The sequence below is a fragment of the Dermacentor albipictus genome, chromosome 1, assembly GCF_038994185.2.
Source record: "Dermacentor albipictus isolate Rhodes 1998 colony chromosome 1, USDA_Dalb.pri_finalv2, whole genome shotgun sequence".
Classification (NCBI taxonomy): domain Eukaryota; kingdom Metazoa; phylum Arthropoda; class Arachnida; order Ixodida; family Ixodidae; genus Dermacentor; species Dermacentor albipictus.
This window is the reverse complement of record NC_091821.1, coordinates 419,110,917-419,133,522: the sequence shown is the minus strand read 5'-3', so window position 1 is coordinate 419,133,522 and position 22,606 is coordinate 419,110,917. Positions and strand designations below refer to the sequence as shown.

Here is a 22,606-nt window from a genome sequence, read left to right as displayed (position 1 = left end):
CGAATAGGTTTCTGTGGCTCTTTCGTCCATTTTCACGGTGAGACTTCTACTGCCAATACAGAGGAACCAATGCAAAGGGCTCTATCTCTATATCATATCTCTATATCAAAGATATATATCTCTTTGATATGCGTGCGCTGCCGCGCGAGGGCCTTGGAGGCGCCTGAATGCAGTGTTGGAGTGCTCGGGAAGGACAGCATTCCTTCTCCCACCGCTCTCTCACCTGTGGTGGCCGCGAGGGCGGGCTATGGCAGCAGGAGAGTCGCCTTCCACATCGGCGCTCGCGCCACGGGGACAACACACAGGTGTGTCGAATCGGCTCACGTGTATAGCCACGTGTGCAACCGCGAGAGATGCGCTAATTAACGGCCCTGCTCAGCCGCCGTGGTTGCTTAGTGGCTATGGTGTTGGGTTGCTAAGCACGAGGTCGCGTCATCGAATCCCGGGCGCAGCTTTTCGATGAGGGCGAAATGCGAAAACACCTGTGTACTTATATTTAGGTGCATGTTAAAGAACCCCCCGTCCACATTTCCGGAGTCTTCCACTACGGCGTGCCTCATAATCGGATCGTGGTTTGGCACGTAAAACCCCGTAATTTAATTGACGGCTCTGTTGTCTACCGAAATGCGCAGTGAAACAACGCTACCTGAGTATTTTCACTGCTACAGATACACGCCAGTACAGCCACTAGGCGAATTGTTCCTTTAATAAAGCCAACAGCTTCCTAGAGGCGTTCTGATATTCGCTTACATTTACAATCATCGTCCGTGGCTTCTACGCAATTCGTTTTGTTTTCTTTTTTTTTCCAGCTAGAACCAGCTCGAGTCATGCGCAAACTACAGGCAGGGTCCGAGAAGAGGAAGACGACGACCAGCGGTGCCACCTCGCGTCGGCTGCCGATCAAGCGGCGTTGCGGCGGCCCGAGCAGCGCGTCCTCTTCTCGCCGATTGGCTGCGCTGTCACGGCGAGCTAGCGGTAGGAAGACGGCCATGAGGCGCTCCGGGTCTCGCACGCGGGCCGCGCATTCCGGCGCGGAGCTGTCCGCCCGGCTGAGCTCCCCTAGGCCTTCCGCCTCGTCCCTGGGCGGCGGAAGCCGCACGCTCGTCGGCTTCAGCAGCAGCCGCAGCAGCCCCGGCGGCCCCGGCGGAAGCGTCCAGAAGCGCGTCTCGGCGCACTCGGGCCAGAACCTGGCGCCCTCGGGGTCCGCTTCGCACCGGAGCGCCGCCGGTGAGCGACACAGCTCGGCGACTCCTTTAGGGGAACCCCAGAGGGCAATGCTGTTTTTGGAAATAAATTATGCAGTTCTGAAGTGCCGAAACCGCGATGTGAATATGAGGTACTCCGTGCGTGTTGTGGGGCTCCGAATTAATTTTTACCGCCCGGGGTTCCTTAACGCGCACCGAATGCACGCCACACGAGTGTTTTTTTGCATTGCTTCTCCGCCGAAAGGCGGCCGCCGTGGCCGTGTTCGAGCCCGTGAAGTCGAGCTCCGCAGAGCAACGTCATATGGGCTACCGCACCGGGTAGCATTTACGCTGCCCGTTACGCTGCGCTGTATTGCAAAATTTGCATTCTGCAGTAGCAAAACAGACACTCTTATTTACGTTAGAGCAAGCTTGATAAGCTAGAAATGACTCTGCTGTATTTAGCATTTGACGGAGTTCACGAAGGTGGACAGCCTGTTCACGCTACTTCAACAGTGCGGATGGCGACTAGTGATGTAGAAGCTTGGAAACAAATAATACTCAGTTTTAAAAAAAATGTTTGTTGTGTTTTTTTCCTGGTTTCCTGGTTCCTGTTATGTGAACGCAGGAATTTGTAATAAGAAATTCTGACGTTAACATAGCAAGATTTTGTACAATGATTAATGCAATATTCCACGATGACTAACTACCTGCAGCTGTGCTGGAATGAACGCTGTACCTCAAAACGCCCTTAATTTCTTTTAATTTCTAGCATTGTTATAATTGGGAGATGTGTACATCTGAAGCAAGCCACTGCGCAATTCTATCCTAACTTTCTGCGGAGACGCGACATGTGCCATCAGCCATAAACAGAAATGCGAACAAGAATTAATTCGTCACAACATTTGCTACACGCAACCAAATGGACGTGCGACGCGTAATTGTTCTGTAGCCGGTCGAAATTACGCCACGGTTACAAATGCAGATAAGCCTGGAAACGGAACAACGCATTCGAGTAGTTACGGAATCGTGCGTGTTTCAGTTTCTGATGACATTACGTCTTGGAAAAAGCCCTACAGTGCAAACATGAAATTGAATAGACATTAGCCCTAACTGCGAGTCGGTCTAGTTGGAACAGATTCATCTTAAAACTTTTTGTGCGCAAACAAACAGGGACGAAGAATAGGGGCAACACAAGGACGAGCGCTTTCTTGTGTCCTTGTGTTGCCGCTATTCTTCGTCCCTGTTTGTTTGCGCACAAAAAGTTTTAAGACATTAGCGCGTCCAGCAATGCAGGAAATGACAAAAAGTGTACAAATTTTTCCAGAGATGTCCGTAAAAGTAGCCTCATGACGAATATAGTCATCGGCTATATTGGTACAAATTCCGATGACTGTACCCGTGAGTAGCAGAGAAATAATATAAAACACACACACACGAAGCGTGGCCAGATAAATATTGGTTCTTTCAAGATGTCGTAAATGAATCCGCTTGTATTGGTAAGTTGGTTAATGAATACGTTTTTTTTTTTTCAAACCCTACTACAGAACCACGCGTTGTTCTGTAAATGACAAAATACTTTTTTTACGGTCATTCGAGATTATCAGTAGTATTAAGAGGCGGGCTGTCCTGTCATCTGCTTCTTAGTGGCCAGCATAGGTAAATAAGGGTAAAGTACAGGGAGATAGGATAGAAAAAAAAAGGTACTGTAGGAAAGTGCGCAACGAGGACAATTTACAAAGCTCGCTTTACAAGTATCACTGGAAAAAGAAACTCGCTTTCGTAACGCTTTGAAATGACGGCATGAGGATTGGCACACGAGAAAGAAACGCAGGACAAGCGTTTTTTTCTCGCGACACGTAATGAGCTGCTTCGAAGTCCGCAGGTTCTGCAGCTCTTACGTCAGCAGGGCACTTCTTAAACCGCGCGATGTGACTCTGAAGACATGTCAGATTCCAAAATTCGCATATAGGGATGATAAATTGCCCACAGCTGGCCTTTTTTTTTCTTTTCAGTTTGAAACTTCAAGATTCCCCCGAATGCTGAATTGGGGCCTTGCTATGGCGCATTTAGAACATATGAGAGGCCGATACGTCGCAAACAAGTTAGCGCACTCATGTGACAATCGCCTATAGTAACGTTTCTCGTTACTTGTCAAGCTAGAGATAAGAGACCACCCCGTGAACTCCCACCCACGGTCATTTTCGACAAAAGCGAACCTAGAATGGCGCCAAAGGCATCGGAAAATCCTGCAAACATTCTGAAACTCACTCTAATATGTCGTTTCACAGAACGTCCAGGCGACCAGTACCACCACTGAGTTTGTTCGAAGCAAACTTGTGCTTTAAAATGCTATGTTCATAGCTAGAATCGCTGTGCCGTATTTTAATGTGAATGATTATACGGCTACTTACAGCGGGGTCCAGAGGGGTTTCTTCGGTCAACCTCGAAAGGACCACTTTAGCGAGCCCAGAGTCGCTAGAAAGTGCCTTATATCTAAATTGTACGTCAGGAGGAATGCAACAAGGAATACGAGAAATTCTGCAAGTGCGCTTCCCCAAGCACATTGTCTGACCTAACCAAGTTGGCGGACCTCGGACGAAAATCGTAAATAGGGCGTCAACGTGCTGGCCAGTGCCACCACTCCTGCCGCCGTGGGTCCCCGCACCATCCAAGCTTTCAAAAAAGCGTGTCACAACTGTATATGTGGCTACTAGCGGGAAACCAGCTTTGTAAGACAACGTTACACGTGTGGGAAAGCCTGCTTATGGAATTTCGCATCTCTCCTATAGGCAAGTTTCATGTTTCAAAGTGATCTAGTTCATTTTCCAGGACGAATTAAAACTCTCATAATAGCGTAAAACGGGCTTTAGGTTATGCGTGTGCGGCCCAGGAGCCAGATATTGGCGCAAAGGCGTGCTATAAGTCCTTCCAGTGTGTCAAAGTACACTTAGCGACAATTCGGAGTAGCAGGGTCACCTAGGAGGGGCCTGTGCCCTATTATCGTCACGATCGCGCCGGCGCGACAGCAGGTGGAGGCGCTACGCATGCGCAAGCGTTGTCATGTGATATGCACGGTTCCCTGCTATCAGGCACGTACCCAGGATTTCTTTTCGGGGATGGGGGGGGGGGGGGGGACCCAAGGTAACTGTTCTACGCAAAGGCGGGGGGGGGGGGGGAGGGTTACCTTTATTAGTACAAATGTTAATAACGCCCGCCATTCGCCATAAAGTCGCGTAAACCCGCAAAAGAGAAATGAAATAAGGTGCATCTCTCAGGTACGCCTGTGAGATACACCGCTCCATTACTATAGGCAAACAAAAAACCACATCAAACGGGCTCACGCAGGCACGAAGCGCATGGAGATCAATGCCAAGAGCGATTAAAAAAGCGAAAGGGCAAAATAAAGATTTCTATGGTAGCATACAACTTCAAAAGAAACAGCAGTTGACAATCGAGGCACACGGCCCACGCGAGGCTGTGTTACTCCATCATCTAATCACAGAAGCAAACAAAATCGTTGTCATTTTTCGAAATGACGTCGTACTTGATACCTCCGGAGCGTCTGCTGTTCTTGAAGAGTATTTTCATCGACGGAAAGAATGAGGTGTTCAACAGACATGGACAAAGTGCACGGAGTCTGAGCATTTCACTCTTCAAAAAGTCTAACTGCCATGGTTGCTTAGTGGCTGTGATGTTGGGCTGAGAAGCACGAGGTCGCGGCATCGAATCCCAGCTACGGCGGCCGCATTTTCGATTGGGGTGAAATGTAAAAACACCCATGTACTTAGATTTAGGTGTACGTTAAAGAACCCCAGGTGGTCCGAATTTTCGGAGTCCTCAACTACGGCATGCCTCATTGTTTCGGCACGTAAAGCTCCATAATTAATTAATTAAATCTTCGAAAATCTGTGGTACAGTTCACTGCTGAGCCCGTCTTACACATGAAACTTCACTGCCAACCGAAGTGCAACTTGATAATATACTGCATAGTTGCAGCGAAGCAAGCATTTTATTTCAGTTCAGTAAAGAATTAGGCATTCGCCATTCCATTATAGTAGGCGAGAGAAAACGTAGAAATTTAGGCGCTAATAATTAAATTTTTGTGGTTATACTGCCTGATTTGGTTAACAGGAAAAGTTTGAAATACGAATTATTTGCCGCGTCGCGGCGGGACAATGGCTTTGCGATTATGAGGGCATGGGCGGGGCTTCACTGCAGACTTGAGTTGTATCCGACTATAGCAACGCGTTTTGAATCAGCTCTGGAAGAATTATAGATGAATATATATTTGCGGAACAATCACAGCTCTTTTGGATCCCTCATATACTGCTCTACCAAGCTAAGTGCCGCAACCGACTCGTAATGTTATTTGGGAAGTTGCGTAACGATGCGTGGCCGCCAGTCCCGTACAACCGCGTAGAGCGCAGGACGCTGCGGTTCTAGACGTACTGCGCCCACCGCAGAAAGCACATCTGAGAAGTGGCTACGTCAGGCGGCTGGACTGATAACTGTAGAAGCGTCATTCAAAACACACGGAATTGTTCCCCACTTCCGGCGGCGTTTTCTCTACTTCCTTTTTAAATAATAAGATGTGGATCCATAAAGATTTTCATAAACAACGGTTCAATCTGTTAATATTCGCTTTTCCTTCCTGTTTGGCTGTTGCCTTGGCTCTCTCCCTTGGTATATCGCTTAATTTCTCAACTCCTTGCGACTCGTTTCCAGTTGTCAATTTTGCACGAAAAGTGCTGTACAATGAGGGAAAGACAAAACGAGGTAACGGGTGGCAGTCATATTGCTTATGGGTTTAAGAGGAAGCTTTAGCTCGGGTGCTCCTATCTAAATACATGTAAAAGGAGAATTCGTTTTTCTCGGCAACCGCTGCACCAAATTTGACGCGGTTTCTTGCATTCAGAAGAGAAACGTTAAATCTAGTGACTGTGGTTTTCAATTTTTGATCTATATTGTCAATTCTTTATTAAAATTGGCAGAAATCGAAAATTTCCAGAAAAATAATATAACAATTCTGTAAATTGCATAGGATATTACATCTAAAGGGCACAAAATTGATATGTTACACAAGAATCTAAAAAATTCAGTGATATAGAAATACAGCTTTTGCAGAACCCTCGTACACAACGTAAAAAATTCACGTAAGATATAAATTGACATATCGAATTTGTCTGCTTTGAATGATCTAATGGATGCAGTTTACAGAACCGCGGTATCTGTCTTTAATGCAGAGCTATTAATTTATGAACTTCGTGCGCCTATTCTTTCTTCGAACTTTTGAATTTTTGACAATCTTATTAATAAATTCAGGCCATAAATCGAAATTCCACTTCCAACAGTCACTATAATTTAACTTTATCTCTCAAATTCAACAAATTTCATTAAAATCTGTCTAGGGGTTATCTCAGCAAAGCATTTTTTGCTGTTTACATGTATTTGAATAGGCCGCGTTGGACTTGGGCCCGAGCTAAAGCTTCCTCTTAAGAGTTATTGCAGGGTTTGATGATGAACGCCGTTTCGCATTATTTTATTTTGCGCCATATCTAACCTATATCGCCGATATATGGTTCTGAGGATCTGCCACCGTCGCGGCGAGCCGTCACTCGTGGAAATAATGAAGCAAAAGGACTAGTTGAACGTAACTGGAGTTTTGTCGTGCCGCAACTCGTTTCTCGTGCATACAGACCAGCTGACTACATGAACCGAATCCCCTTCCTGGTCCCTGGATCAGTCTAAACAAAGAAGGTTGAACGGACGAAGCAACATCAATGCGTGTAATCGTTGAATAGGTGGTGACAACTGAACGCATCTCGAGTTAATCGCGCAGGCACCGAATCTATGAGAAAACTGGCCTTCACACCCCAGGAGATGCCGATAACTGCCGCCATCCAAAAGGAGTGAAAAAGGGAGCAAAATGTTGACCGCCAAATAGCTGTCAAATCTCAATATTGATTTGGCGGCGCTTTAGGAATATGTGTGAGGAGTGGCGGCGTGGGCGGGGAAGGGGGGAAGGGGGGCATGCCACTTGACTTCGTGGGGAGGGGGGGGGGGGGGGGGGAGTGCTGGGTACGTGCCTGCCTGCTATGCATAGTAGAGGTAGCCTTTGTGGGCAGAAAAGTGTAGAGGTGTGCGAATAGTGACATTTGAGACCGACTCAAATACGCATCGAACATCGACTGTTTTTCGAATAGCTTTCGAATGATGAATAGCCGTTATCACAATTAATGTAACACGATATTCGCGTCCCAGTATCGTTAAATCAGGCGCGTTTCTCTCATCGCATATTGCGTTATAAAGCTTTGTTTATTAAAAGCTCAAGTTGAGCATTCGGAGCGAAGAAGTAGTTTCTTCGCATGCACAGGACTCTTCAGAGAGGACGAATGAACCCTGTACAGCCTACAAGGTATGACTACCCAGGCGACGTCGCCTGCTCCACTACGCAAGTTCTCATGTTTTATGTCTGTACTATGCACGCGCGGGTAAAAATTTGCCGTGCTTTTGCTCCAATTTTGTGTTTATTTGGGTGCAGTTCAGGTATGAATATATTCGAAAAGTATTCGAAATGTATTCGCATTTATTCGAACTATTCGATTTGTTATTCGTAAGTTTCGAATATTCGCACACCCCAAGAAAAGTGGCGCAATCTAGGAGAGTGAGCGTTGCGACCAAACCGCTCGGTAAAGCGGCGCGCAACAAACAGTAGTACTCTATCTTATCGGCAAGCAGATGCTTCGCACATTTACGATAATTCTCGTTAGGAAGATTCGGCCTTAACCCTTTACTGCACAATTTTTTGTTTCCTCAAAATATTATTCATGGCGTTGTAGGGAAGCATAATAGTACCTGTACTCCCATGGAAACTTACTTTAGCGAATGTCTGTGGTTTCAATTAGCAGAAAAAGGGTATGTTGCATATTTGCAACAATGTGCCAATAAAGAAGAAGTTGAAAGTAAAAGATAGATTTAGTGCGATTCATACTCAGATGCTTATTTGCACAAGGCAATCATTGGTGCACCTATGATTTAGTGTGGAACAAAAAGAAGCACTTGTACATGTTTGTGCAGCACAGATGGTTCCCACACTTCGTGCAGTACGTCATGGAGATTCCCGTCCAGCCAGGAAACAATGCAGTGTTTTCGGGTTATTGTCAAAATGTAGAACATCGAAGCACAGACGTAAAGCTGTGCCCGTGACGACGTGACACGGCAATGTGCGGAGGCACAGCGTACTTTTGAAAAGAAAAAAGGAAATTTGACCAGAGAACATCTCGTCCACATATTGAATCGAAACGGACTTACACTCATGGCTGTCGCGACTAATTGAATAGTCACTGCCTTCACTATCAGGAGGAATTTCTAGGCCATACCAGCGTTTCGAAGCCATTTCATTATTCCGAAGAAAATAAACCATGTACACGTTGTTGCATTTGTGCAACATAGCAACGTTCTGTCGCCAGGAACAAACTATTCCGAAATTACAATATTTTTTTGAACCTACAGAGTCAGAAGGATGTGGAGCATAGCGTAACAATTTTTGTTGCGCTTTGTCTTATGGAGAAATACATTTACAATTTGTAAAACTTACCTATATCACTGCTCGTGGGCGCGCGCAGCCTCCGCCACGTTTGTTTTGGTAGAAGATGCAAAGAATTAGCACAGATTGCAGCACAAGGTGCCGCGTTTTATAGACCAATGTTGCGGATATGCAACAACATGTACAGGAAGCTCGAAACTGACTTTGCTTCGGTTTTTAACGCCGTTCATCATAATGTTGCGTAAATGCAACAAGGTGCAGTAAAGGGTTAATTTTTAATGCGAAAGCATCTAATTGCCCATGGAGCGAAAAGGCCAGCGTCAGTAGCAGCTTGCCATTGGCTGCGCCATCACGTCACGTGGGCGCCTCGACGGAGCAGAGCGGGCGAGCGGATGCACTTTCTCGCGCGCCAGGTCAGTGCCTCCTAAATAGCAGGCCTGTGCACTCCGATTTGTGACGTCATGCTACTTGGACCGAAATTTACATTGCCAAGCCCAGCGTGACGAAGGCGATGACGCCAAAATCACCGCAGCTCGATCGGGAGCGTCCCCATTGGATACTATGGCAGTCGGGCAAGGTAGCATGACGTCACGGATCGAAGTGCACCGGCCTTGTGCTATCTAGGAAGCATTGGCCAGGTGCTGCGTGAGGGGAAAGGGCATCGCAGCGATGCCACGTCACGCTCGCTCTCGGAAGCCTGGGTTATCTGCGCGTTCCTTGGCCGCGCAAGCTTCAAACCAGCGACCCCGTACTCGGGAGCCTAGTGTCTTGCCCACTGGGCTAAACCAGTTCCTTCTAGATAGCAGTGTGCACTCTGCTCCATGACGTCATCACACTACTTGGACCGAAATTTTCTTTGCCTAGCCCGCCGGGACGAAAGTGGTGGCGTCAAAATCACCGCGGGTTACTCGGCAGCGTCTCCATTAGATTCTGTGGCAGTCGGGCAAGGTAGCATGACGTCACGGATCGAAGCGCAACGGCCCTGTGCTATCTAGGAGACGTTGGCCAAGCGTCTCAAGGCACTCGCTTGCCCGCGAGGAGTTCACATTCACAACGTCTACGTGCTTAGATTCTTATTCTCAATATTTTCAAATCTCCATTTTTCGTTGTTTTCTTCTCAGTTCAAACTTTCGGCTAATTGTGCGCGTCATTAGTAATGGCCGATCACATTGCTACTCAACCTAGCGAGTTTTAAAAATTTCTTCTCCAAAAAATTACGAAAAACAAATATCACCTTGAATTATGTGACGTCACATTAGAGCCCGGATGCTGAGATATCGGTGCGAAATTCGTAACAAGGAAGTGCGTTCTTCGGTTCATCTAGTCAAAATTACCAATCGTTCCGACGGCTATGAAAGAGCATTTTACTACTCCAAACTTAGCAAAGAAAAGTTTGGAGTAGTAAAATGCTCTTTCAAAGCCATCGGAACAATTGGTAATTTATTTATCACAAGATGGTCGTCTTAAGCAAATGAATATAAATGCACTGTTCCTAAAGCGTCCTCTAGAATCAAAGAAATCATACTTACGAAAAGAAAGAGAAAGAACTAGAAACGGTTCTTTCGCACTGCTGCGCTAGCTCTATTGTCACTACCCGCCGTGTTCTTGGAGTTGCGCTGGTAAGCACGAGGTCGCGGGATCGAATACCGGCCGTGGCGACCGCATTTCTATGAGGGGCGAAAGGCCATAACCCCTCCCTGTGTACCATGCATTGGGTGCACGTTAGAGAAACCCAGGTGGTCGAACTTAACCCGGAGTCTTCCACTACAGTGACTCATAGATCGTAGATCTGGCACGTAAAACCCAAGAATTTAATACTGTTTTCTAGGTGTCACTGCTTTGGTGCTATCAGACTGCTCACAATTCTTTGTCTTTAAGACCTTCAAGTTTTAACGTAAGCCTGACTTTGGAACAACGTTATCTTTTGGAGAAATTCAGACCCATCTATGTGACTATGTGATAGAAAAATCTAGCGTAACATTTCTTTACCACTAATGTGACTCAACAGAGCGAGCTGTTACTTGCTCGAGAAACCACGATAAGAGTTGAGTGTGTAATTGCTTATTGCATGGGAGAGCACCAAGAATCCACAGTACTGAGCTTAGCCATTTGCTCTCTGTGGTCGCTTTTCCTATTTCCAGGCCATGGGAAAACCCTGAGCGCTACCGAGCAGGCTCATCTGCGGATGCTGTCGTCACGAAGCGAATCCGTCATCCATGACATGGCGCACTCGTCTGAGAGTAGAATAGCTTCACAACAGATGTCCGGGCATGTCTTGGACACCCCCATGTCCATACAAATAACACCCGTCAGCAGCGGAATAGGGTCGATGTTCGAATCGCGCGCCTCTCGCGATCATAGGCTCCGGGACAGGGCCCGAAGCGCAGAGGGCAGCGGAACCTTCCTTGAGCCGCAGCGGGATGACAGCTCCTTCAGAAGGACGCACCGCCAGAGCGGTTCGCAGACACGGCTGGCCCGCAGGTCCCTCTCGCGGTCTCCCAGCAGCCGCGAGGACAACGGACCACTGCAGGAGCTCGTCGAAGTCGAGACCGATGGCGCGTTGTCGAGAGAAAGGACAGTTAGCTCACCCGCGAGGTCGGTTAGCTTCCATGGCTCGAGCGAAGCGAAGCGCGAAGCGACACCGAAGTCTTCCTCTTCGATCGCAGCGAATTCTATGTCCACAAGAAGCCTGCCAAATGATGCACAGAGTTCCAGCAGCTCGAGACTGGTGCACAGTGCTCGCGCAGCAACTTCAACGGAGAGAACTTCAAGCACCCTCGGAACTACAGGTAACAGGGGAGCACTGACGTCGCCGTTCAAAACCGTCTTTGAATCCTCGAAACGGCTCGAATCTCTGCTGGATAAAAACAGAACTTCGCCCACCAGTCTGGGCGTGACGTCAGTGACCGACAGTGGGTTTCAAAGACAAACGCACGACGTGCTTGCTACACCACTGAGGCTGTCCTTGTCGGGTTCTGCTACAAAGACGGCAACTGAAAGCACAAAGGTTCGAAGTCAGCAGCAGACTAGCACCACGGCCATTCGAGACACAGCACCCACAGGCGTAGGTCTACTTGAAAGTACGAACGGTACCCAGGCTACAAAGGCAGAAGAACGCGAAAAACCGCAAGTTGTTATCACAACGGAGAGAACTGCGACTCAGGGCCCAGGATGGTCTCATTCAAGAGTCAATCAAGAGTCAATACACCAAACTGGCTTTCCGTCGAACACGATAACTTCTACATCAACAGAAACCGATACAACGGGCAAAACATTAAGTGATTCCACAAACGAAGGCGGTTTTCAGAACAAGCTTCTAGACAGGCCAGCATTTAGTGTTTTAGGTTCAAGTGAAAAGTCTAGCTTTTTTACAAGTTCTGCTCCGAAGAAAACATCTTCAAACACCGTGACACAAGAGTCCATACGCCAGAGTACTTCTTTTTTAGACAAGACCGCTGGCACGATGGCACCCACAGGTATCGAAGGCACGACATTATCTACATCCACAAACCCGGCTGAACTTGGTCAGGACGTTTTTGACAAATCAACAGCACCAGCCGTGCATGACTTCCGCGACAGGCCTAGTACATTGGCTTCTGGTACCTTAGAAAGAAGAATGTCTTCCAAGTCTGTTGTCCAAGAGTCCGTGAAAAATCCGGAATTATATTCTGCGAAAGCCGCCACAGTCACCTCTAAAGGGTCGAACGAGAGCGATAACCTCTTCACGAGTTCTTTACCAAAGGCGTCTTCAAAGTTGGTGGTACAAGAGTCTGTACATCGCACTATTTCTTCTCAAAAACCGCCGGGCATCTCGACGAATGATGTAAAGATCATGGAGTCGACTGCTGCTTCAGGAAACGAGAATGCACTTCAGCAGACCACCCTTGACGAGACCACGCAGTCAACGTTGCTAGACCGACATTTGAGCGGAGCGACTCTTGTAACCTCAGCTCCAGAAAGAACATCTTCGAAGCCGGTCATTCACGAATCAATGCGTCGAACAATTTCTTCTACTAAGCCACCTGACGTACAGGTTTCTGCGGACACAAAAGATGAAACATTCAGCTCATCTGCTGTTCAAGACCTGGTTCAGCAGAAACCTGCAGAAACAGATTCAAACAATTATTCGCTCTCCGCAGGAGCTCAGCTGATTAAGACGAAAAAAATAAGTACGCGACATAAGACCAACGAACCTGTTCAGCACTCATTCTTTGAACGAATCGAAGGATCTAACTATCAGGCAATTGGCAGCACCCTGCAACGCGGCCAGCTTGTGTCATCCGGGGGTAAATACGATTTCAAGGAGTTTCAAGTCACGGCAAGCAGCGAACCCACACAAGCTACTGTCGAAATTGCTCGCGAATGTGAATCGCTTCCTGATAAAGCCCCTCAAGACTTGAGTACGGAATATGTCAGCGCACACAAAGAGAAGCAAGTGGAAGATAAAGCCGAAAGTACAACAGCTGTAGCGCTAACACCGCTTCCAGAGCTTTCACTGATTGGGTCGACCCCTAAGGCATCGTCTGAAGAAATTCGTTCAAGCGAGACTGAGCGACCTGTTTGCAAAGTCACCGATCGAGATGACGCGTTACAATGGCCCGCCCATCTTGACACTACAGTGCGTCATAGCACTAGGCTGGGAGAAGCTGCCGCCCTTTTCGATGCTCCTTCAGACGTCGTGCACACTGGGCACAGCGAAATCAAAGTACAGTTTTCTGAGAACAAAGAGATGACCGAGCAGGTAAGACAGGCCGAGAAGCAGGAGGGTGGTTACGAAGAAGTTTCTGGAAGGAAAATTTACGACACAGCTATGCAAGAAGGCACCGCTCCCGCGCCAGTAAGCGAGGCGCTTATAAAGCCCCAAATGGCTCCTATTGCGTACGGCACTGAACAAGAAGAGCGGGTCAGTCAACCGACAAATGATAACCCCCGCGTAGATAGCAGCCTCCTACAGTACACCCCTGACGACTACATCCTGACTGAGTTAGTTCGTGAAGTGGAAAAGAAGATCGAAGCTAGCTCTCGTTACCACGTCGAACCTCTCCCTGATGACGTGCTCACGATACGATCATCCAAAGGAATCGAGTCTCTTGGCCGGCTAATGTACGAGACATATGAAGAGGAGCTCCTCATGCGACGCAGTGAGGACGATCTGTCTCAAGAACAGGAAAGGTCAACAGCAGAAGCACTTGAACAACCTGCGACCGCAGTGCAACAAGCTGTCATGGGCCTTGACCAGGAGGGATATGCGGGGGTCCTTGAAGAATATTACGAATGTATTGAGAAAAGACAACCAGAACCAGAGCCAGAAGAGCCAACCGAAACAGGCGCACAGCCTTCTGTAGATATTGGTGAAGAAGTCAAGGCTAAAGTTGAAGAGCACAAATCCGCTGTTACCACAAAGGCGCAAGAAAAACACCGTTTTCTCGCGGAAGAACACGACCAATGGGAAGGCAAAGATGCTGAAAGCAATGAGGTGGATGGCAAGGAAGTTTTCTCCGGAAAATCATTTGATGCTATTCGAGAAGAAAGACGTCGACAGTTCGAGCAGCGTCGGAATGACATGCCTGTTTCAATAGAAAGAGAAGGGAGAACAGTATCAGTGCAGGACAAGGGAACGCTTGAAATAGCCCAGAGGACCACTTTGACGACGGATCAAGGCAAAACTAAACAGCTTCAAGACAAAGTTTTTGTGAAGAAACATCAAGGTGAACGGACGTCTGAAAATGCGGTGAGGCGCTTCATAGCGGCAGCCATCGAAGAAGCGGCGAAGCGCGATGAAGCTACCAAATCCGTTAGGCGATTTAGAGAGTACCCCTGCTCGGAAGAGGCGTCTGCGAGGATACGTTCGGGGTCACCATACACTTCTGCAACTGGCTTAGCTTCCCGCAAAGAAGAGGAACGCCATCTTGCCGACATAAAGGTACAGCAAGAGAAAGCCATGCCACAGGTTGTGGGTTGCAGGTCCATTGCAGAGTTAATTGAACAAATCATTCAGCAGCACGTCAGTGGAACCGACATCCACAAACAAGGCATCGTGCATCAGAAACAGGTGCAGGCACAGGACTTCACAAGCGCGCAAGCTCCAGGTTTCCCGCCCAACATGGGACAACAGGAAGTACCTGTCTTTTACCAGACGGGGACGGTTAGCCAAAAGCCAGGTGATCAGTACATCAACAACTATCGCTGCTCTTTGCAAGGCGCTCCACGGAAGAGCGACACCCAGTTGGAGAGCACTTCCCATACGGACCGCCGGTTCTCGTTCTCAGCGTTGGGCGGCCGCGGCACCAAATGTGTAATTCGAAAACTTGAACCTGGAGCTTTAACTTACCTAGTCGAAGTAGCGTCCGCAGATAAAAACCAAGAAACTCAAACCGATATGGTCATGGCCGAAGAGCAAATGCTGGTCAGCGAAATTTTTGACCATATAACAACACCTAAATTGCGTGTGTCTTCCTCAGGCACTAGGCTCAAGGAACTGGCACCAATCACTGTTTCACCTGCTGAGAGCTTAACTGCCATAAGGAACGCCTATGCAGAGGCCGTTGCTTGGCGTGTATTGCGCAAGCAATCGCCTCAGGGCACCGAGGGTGTCCTTTCCGACGCGCAGAAGGTGGAATTTTACGGCAATAGACAGGGTATGAACGTTGAAAAGACTGCCTCGTCGACGTCGTTGCAGAGCGCACCTTCTGTGGAAGACTATTTCGTACAAAGAATGCTCGATTTAGGCATAATAAGAAACCAGGCGGAACTACGGGGCAAAAAGCCACTCAATCTCGAGAATAGAGTCGTCTCGCGGACGTTGTCAACGGGCACATTCTCCAAGGCGGGCGCGTCGTCTGAAGCGATTGCTGCGCCACCTCCGACACCATCACGTAACCTGGAGCACGGAGAGAATGTCGAAGGAGGAGCGGAGTATTGCTCAGGCGCGGCCCAGGACTCGACAGCACAGGCCCCTGAAAAAGAAGAGGCTCCGCGGGACGCTGTGTTCGAAGAGGCGAGGAACGTGACTGCCGCAGCGTCGAATTTTGTCGGAAATGTGAAGCAGGCGATGGCAGCAACTTCGGCAGAAAGCTACGAAGAGAAACGTTCGTCGACTGTCGCGTCGAGCGAGAGGTCTACTCGGGAATCTCGGAGGACAGCCACAACGAAAGCGACTACGACGTCAGAAGAGCAGCGCTTTGCGGCGGAGCAGCCCTCCGCAGCCAGCTTGAAAAGCACCGTTAGCATCGGTTCGGAGGAGTGCACATTGTGTAGGAACCGCATTTCTCCGGAAAAATCGTTCGAGTCATTCATCTGCTTTGGCCTTCACTATCTGCCTAACTACTTTGCGAGCGTTCCTTCTGAAGTGAGGGACACTGTCAAGCTGAGAATTGCCACCGACGACGACGTGAGAGAGATCATGTATCTGCCTTGGAGAGAACCGGAATCCACGTACACACTGCACGCCGCAATAGTCACGAGGCACCTGCTTTGCCCAAGTAGCTTCTTCGTCGCCGTCGACACCTCACGAGGTAAGCGTAAACACCATATAACATTAAATATTGAACGACGTTCAAAGAGGAACGTCGTTCAATTCAACTGTCCATCTATCTCCAGAATAAAACGTTTTGTGCGAAGTAGATGACAGTCGCTAGAGAGGACGTTAAATTCAGTCGATGAACCCGTCCGGAGGTTGTCCATAAAATGAAAACTACCAGGCCCTAATGCGCGATTGCGCAGCGGTCAGCGCGTCACATTCGAAAGTGTTCATTGCAGCAGCGTCGTGATTTCGAACCACCTGGATGGTAGGCATATAGCTTTCTTTTTTATATGTGCAAGCGTTAACGTGGCCACTTTACGCAACTTTACGTAAGCGACACCTAAAACGTGTTGGAATAATGAAACCGTCCAATATCATGCGCTGTTTCTATAGCTGGTAAGAGATACACATACGAAGTGACTTTATACATGGTGATTTTGTTAATCATTACAGATTTTTTTATATAAAGACAATGACCGTGAGACACCTATCGCCTTCGCATGCGAGTTGTACGGTGATGCCAAAATGCTTTGCCACCGCAAAGTTGTTTCAAAGTTGCTTTGAAAAGACTAAAACCAAAAATTAATTAGCTTTTTTTTATTAGTGCCTTCGGAGCAGTGGGTAAATGGCGAATTTGAATTCATTCACATTTTATTGTAGCCTTACTTCATGTTTTACCTTGAAAGTCGCACCTAATTCGATATATTTGTCATCGAATTTCGTTGGTATATCCGGGCAAAATCGAAAGCGAGCGTAGCGGAGCGCAGAAAATGCGGCCCGGCTGTCACATGATCACGTGTCTTCAAACGGGACTTGCGACGTTTAATGAGGACAGCTGGCTTCCGAACGGCACTGCGGTGAGACCTCTGGGTCGCTATCTTGTACGCGTTCGAAAAGCCGACGTTCGATTTCGCCTCGCGTGATTGTCCAGGCTGCGCCGATATCGCGGCCGAGGTCAATCTAGTCCAATCGCGTGAGGCGAACGTCGGCTTTTCGAACGCGTTCAAGATAGCGGCCCTGGCTATCGAGCGGGCAGGGTTAGCCAACACCACCTAGATAGCACAAGGCCTGTGCACTCCTATCCATGACGTCATGCTACCTGGCCCGACTGCCATAGAATCTAATGGGGATGCTCCCGAGTAAGCAACAGTGACTTTGACGTCGCCGCTTTCGTCACGCCAGCCTTGGCAATAGAAATTTCGGGCCAAGTAGCATGACGTCATGGAGCGTAGTGAACAGGCCTTGTGCTATCTAGGTGGTGCTGGATTAGCACGCGCGGTTCTTCCTTCTTGTCCTTCCTGCCTCTTCTCTTGCACTGTGCCCACTGCTGCAGGTGGCGATATCAGACCTAAACTCCCCATGACGACGTGCGCGAGGAAGTTCGAAACCGAACGTCTCGGCCATTTGCGGCAGCTGCTGACGCAAAAGGATAGAAAGTTGGCCGGGTTGGTACGGTAACATTATCTTGGATTGTAGCGCTAAGGGACACGGACACAGACTGTCGCCCTGTCTGCTTCTAGTCTGTGTCCGTGTCCCTTCGCGCTACAATCCAAGATCGAGCTACTGATACGGCACGCTTTGCCAAGAAAGCATGTGCCACTGCTTGTCGGATCATGACTTGCCTCGGTATGCCGTCACTCAAAAGTTCGTTTACGGGCTGTTGCTGTCTGACGCGCAGCGGGACGCGCTGTCTCCATATCGCCTGGACTTTGCCTTCAATTTCGATTATGAGTATGTCAAATTACGTGCGATTTCTTGGATTTCTAGCAAATGGGTATGCTATAAATTGTTTCGCATGTATAAAAAACTGCCGTCAGGTTGATAATGAGAATGTTAATGAACAAATTTTTGTAATTTTTTCTTTTTCAAGGTAACGTAAGCAGCGGCAAAGTATTTCCGCCTCGCCGTGAAGCACATATGTAAAAACAACAGGTGTCTCACACTCATAGCGTTTTTATAAAAAGTCTCTATCGTATAAATCAAGCACCCTGTACATACAAATACACATATATTTTGTCGTGCTTTATTGTTTCATTGCGTAAAATAGCGATGCCCTCACTGGCACTACTTTATGCCTTATAATGCCGCGCTATTATAAGATAGTTCGCCAGGGCTGCAGATTGCCGGGATGCCTGCAGCGAGAGCAATGCGATGGAGAGCTTTTTTTTTTTTCTTGAAGTAGGCGATGACGAGGTGGTCCGACGACAACGCGATAAACGATGACGACTTTATGAGGATGATTATGGTCGCTGACGTTGTCGGCGTCACGCAAAGGATGGACGGAGTAACACCGGTAAACCCAGTTTAGAGCTTTTCGCTGCTATCGCGTTGAAAGGCACGACCTTCATCGCTGCAAACAGCCTTTAATTTTCTGCTGCAGGCTGTATACATGCATCGCCAACACTGTTCAGGCCGTATACGGCGCGCGGCGAATTCTGTTCTGGGCAGGTCAAATATCTCCTGGGCATAAACTACCGTTTGCATTCAGTGGCGCCAAGTATCATGGAAACACGCCACGCTTATCACCGTTTTTTTTTGCGTTTTTTTTTGCACGGTTGCTTCGCGCGGCGCTCTATACATAGTCATCGCAGTCCTTGCACGAGTAAATTTAATTATTAACATTACTACTACTACTGCAAGTAGAATTAGTAGTAGTAGTAGTAGTGGTGGTGGTGGAAACGCCACTCGGCCGTGTAATGTAGCTATGGTCCGGGGCTCACTGAACCTTTAAAAAGCGAAATAATCTGAACGGATGAGTTTCGTTAACGTTTCCGACCAACAGCTAGTGACGGCGTCACACGCTGTTCCGTTAATATTTTTTTTCCCCGTTCGCCTGATCCCGTGCGCATGTGGAAGCCGCGCTCTAGCGATTGCGGCGCGCGCTCGTGGCAGGGCTCATCTGCGGAGCCGCGAGTGCGCTCGTGTTCGACGAAGAGGTCGCCTTCTGCGGCTTCTGCCAGATCCGCGAGAACTACGCGTTCGAGCACGTGGGCGTCCTGCTGTGGAACGAGCTGCTGCACGTCACCAGCGGCAAGAACCTGTTCACCCTGCTGCCCGAGCCCGCGTGCCGGGAGCTGCGCGAGGTCTACCCGTTCCCGTCGAACCCCGCGACGGGCATCCTCTTCGGCGCGAGCCGGTTCTCGCGGGCCGCGTTCGCGCGCACCGTGCTGGTGCTCGAGTACAAGGACAAGTACTTCGACGCTCTCGCCTCGTACGACAAGCACGTGTTCGGCTTCAACCGCAAGCGCTACTTGGCCTCGACCGTGCACGAGGTCGGGCTCGACATCCGCGTGGCGACGCGCAACGAGCGCAACATTTGCGGCTACGGCGGCATGCAGCGGGACAGCGCCGGTCGCCTGGTGCTGCGCTGGCTGTTCGCCGACGACGCCGAGACGGCCGAGTCGCTGCTGTCCAGCCTGCTGGCCTCGTGCAGCCACGAGGACGAGGTGGAGGTGGTGGCCGCGTTCTTCCTGCGCTCGGCTGCCACGCGGCCGATCCTCGACAAGCTCAGCGCCCGCCAACTCGAGCCGTGGCGCCTCGTGTACACCAAGAGGGAGCCCCTGCACAGCTACGGCAGGGTCGTCTGCCTCACCACCGTCTAGCTGCACGTCGTCGCGGCGGCCTCGACGAGCAGTTGTGGCGGGCGCAAAATTTTAAATATTCGCCTCCCTTTCTTTTTTGTTTGCTGCGTATATATTTGTCAAAACGTAATGGCCTTCTCGTGTGCTTGTCATTATTGCGAAGACACGTCTCGATTCCCTCACACCGCCACGGCGCAGCAGCTCTGCTGCGTTGTAGCTAATATACGGCCACCCGGTAGACTGCACTCTGCACTCCGAAGCCTACGAATAAACGTTCGAGAACTGCGGCAACGTTGGTGTTTGAGTATCTCGTGACTGATGCATAGAAATGCAAAGAGGCTTAACGCAGGTAGTTGTGGTTGGCTACGCCGCATAGGGCGAGGATGTGAAGCGATAGCAAGAAAAGGGAAATAAGCACCACACGAGCGCGCGCACAAACTACGGGTGAAGTACGCACCGTGCTGAACTCTGGGGTTGTCAGGATTGGGGGCTCAATCCCATCGCTCGTGATCTGTTGTCAAGATTGGAGTCCGGCATGAATTCGAAGGTAGCTGGCCCATGCCGTCGTCCAACTTATCCACGCTGAGGACGTTGATGAAGGGAAGGACTGCTTCTCATCGAGAACGAGGAATATGGGTTTATTTACAGTATTTATATCAGTCTAACATGACTGATTGAGAAAGTACATCAATATAACATGACTGCTTGAGATAGATAAATAGATAAACTTTATTAAAATAATAATAAAAAAACAGCTAATGGTCGGGGCCCTTAGTCCAGGGCTCCGCTGGCTCTTGCCATCTTCTCAGCTCTCTTTGTCAGCTTGAGCTGGTCGTCGAGGGCCGAGTTAGACAGCAGTGCCTCCCATTGCTCCCTCGTGGTGTTCGTGTTCGTGTCTGTTCATGTTGTGTAGTGCGCACTCCCACGTAATGTGGTATAGGGTTGGTGTGGCCCCACACCATGGGCATTCGTCCCTGTAGGCTGTGGGGTGTATCCTATGTAATATGTGTAAGTTCGTGTAAGTGCCTGTCTGGAGCCTACGCCAGGCAGCGAAGAGAGTCTCAGTCCAACATGACTGCTTAAGAAAAGTGTGTCGAGCATTCGCACAACAGCAGTCTTGAACACTCGGTCCTCCCGCGATACAAGGTGATGCGAACGTTCGTTTAGTCATCGCAAACTAGCCGCCTCTCCGCAGGACTGTTTACACACACACACACGTGTTTACGGTCCGAAACCCGACACCACACGAATTTCGTAGAACTCGGAGCCGTTCCGGGTAGCGCGTTGTCTTGCGTCTTGGTCGGTGCTTGGGAAGGAGCCTCCGCTTGGAAGGAGCGGCAGCTCCCCCGCCCGTAGGAGATCAGGTCCGCGTTGTCGTGTTGCGCACAAAGCCTGTTTCGTCGAACTCCTTCAGTCATAACGCATCCTAGCTAAAGCGACGGAGAGCGGAGGATACGCGTATTGATACCGACACAAAGTCGACTTAGCCACGCCGTGGCTAGAGGTTGGCGGCGGCATTCCAAGATGAGGTTGCCACCGCAGGCGTAACTGGCTGGCAAACTTGCACTGCAGCTGGCCGTTCTTAACAGGATGTAGGCTCGTAGATCTCGGGGAAAATGGAGCACTGCCAATAGTCGTCTCCGCGTAATTCCTTTAGAATCACTGACCTAAAACATTCCGACATTCGGCGACTATCTTATGTATAAGGCACGCGGCACATCACTTGGGCAAAGAGAAGGTGCGTCAAAGTCTCGCCGCAGCCGCATGTGTCGCAAGTGATCGGTCATCCCAATGAGGAAGGCATGATGCGACATCGAGCTACAGACTGCACATACAGTTTTCTCTATCGTACGCCAACCCCTTCTTCAAAGCTGAGCAGCTGGCTAGAGGCACGGCACTCTGGCCGATTTATCCACCTTTCTTACATCAAAGTTATATCACTCTATTGCACGACGGAGACTTCATTTATTGGGTGTTGGAGGTGTTTGTGTTGTATGCTACTCCAAATTGACAAGGGTGATGTATGGTATGACCCACTCATGCACAGAACACACGCACGCAACATACACAAGTATCATGTACATGCATACGCGGCAAGAAGCGTCTGTTTCAGGCCAGTATACTTGGAGCAGTGCTTTCCCAGTGGCCGTGGCTTTGCGCGCAAAGAAGGGGATATTAGTATTCTTATTTGCAGCGTTTGTTTATGTATAGCGTTTATGTTTATGGCTAGGGTTCCGTGCATTTTTCGTGTCCGTCAACAAATGTGTGCGAGCAAAAGCTATCATCATCAGCAATGGCTCGTGCCGCTGCTCGCGCGTTCGTCGTCGTCTTCTACCACAGCTGGCTCCGATGCCGCTCATCATGCTAGCGTTCCCGTACTGCTCCTACCGCTGCGAAGGTGCTGACGGCACTGGCCCACTCCCAGTCGGTGCGGTGATTTCGGTATCAAATTCTTTGCCTCAATATATCGCGAAATGAAAACACGAATGTATATAACGAATGTATAGCACGAATGAAAGCGGATGTATTAAAATGTGTGCGCGTACTTTTCGTCACGATGACCACTGATCAACACAATAAATGTCATGTCTTGTCTTGTGTCCCAGACAGTGGCGCATACCCACTATGGGGGATTGGCCAAGAAGCAGGCGGTTTTTCGTATGCTTAGAAGTGAAGCCAAGCTAGATTTAAATTGTGGAGCGTGAGACTACAACTGTAATTTAGACGTGTGATGAAAATATTGTGAAGAATTTTGATAAGTTAACGTAAA

At 49.0% G+C, this 22,606-nt stretch overlaps 1 protein-coding gene across 1 annotated transcript; it reads left to right on the top strand.

Annotated features, from left to right (window-relative positions):
• The first annotated feature begins 267 nt into the window (after positions 1-267).
• LOC135900403 (uncharacterized) lies at positions 268-19,966 on the top strand. The gene is made up of 4 exons (XM_065429893.2): positions 268-305; positions 810-1,227; positions 10,875-16,247; positions 19,148-19,966. Exons 2-4 carry the CDS (start codon positions 828-830, stop codon positions 19,855-19,857), a joined length of 6,483 nt encoding a protein of 2,160 aa, XP_065285965.2. The 5' UTR covers positions 268-305; positions 810-827; the 3' UTR covers positions 19,858-19,966.
• Positions 19,967-22,606: the final 2,640 nt, after the last annotated feature.

What these genes read in the sequence shown, in the direction of transcription:
- LOC135900403 (XM_065429893.2), top strand. Translation starts at nt 828, where the DNA reads ATGCGCAAACTACAGGCAGGGTCCGAGAAGAGGAAGACGACGACCAGC. An exon ending in TTCGCACCGGAGCGCCGCCG is followed by an intron (nt 1,228 to 10,874) that starts GTGAGCGACACA and finishes TCCTATTTCCAG; the next exon opens with GCCATGGGAAAACCCTGAGC. An exon ending in CGCCGTCGACACCTCACGAG is followed by an intron (nt 16,248 to 19,147) that starts GTAAGCGTAAAC and finishes CGCTCGTGGCAG; the next exon opens with GGCTCATCTGCGGAGCCGCG.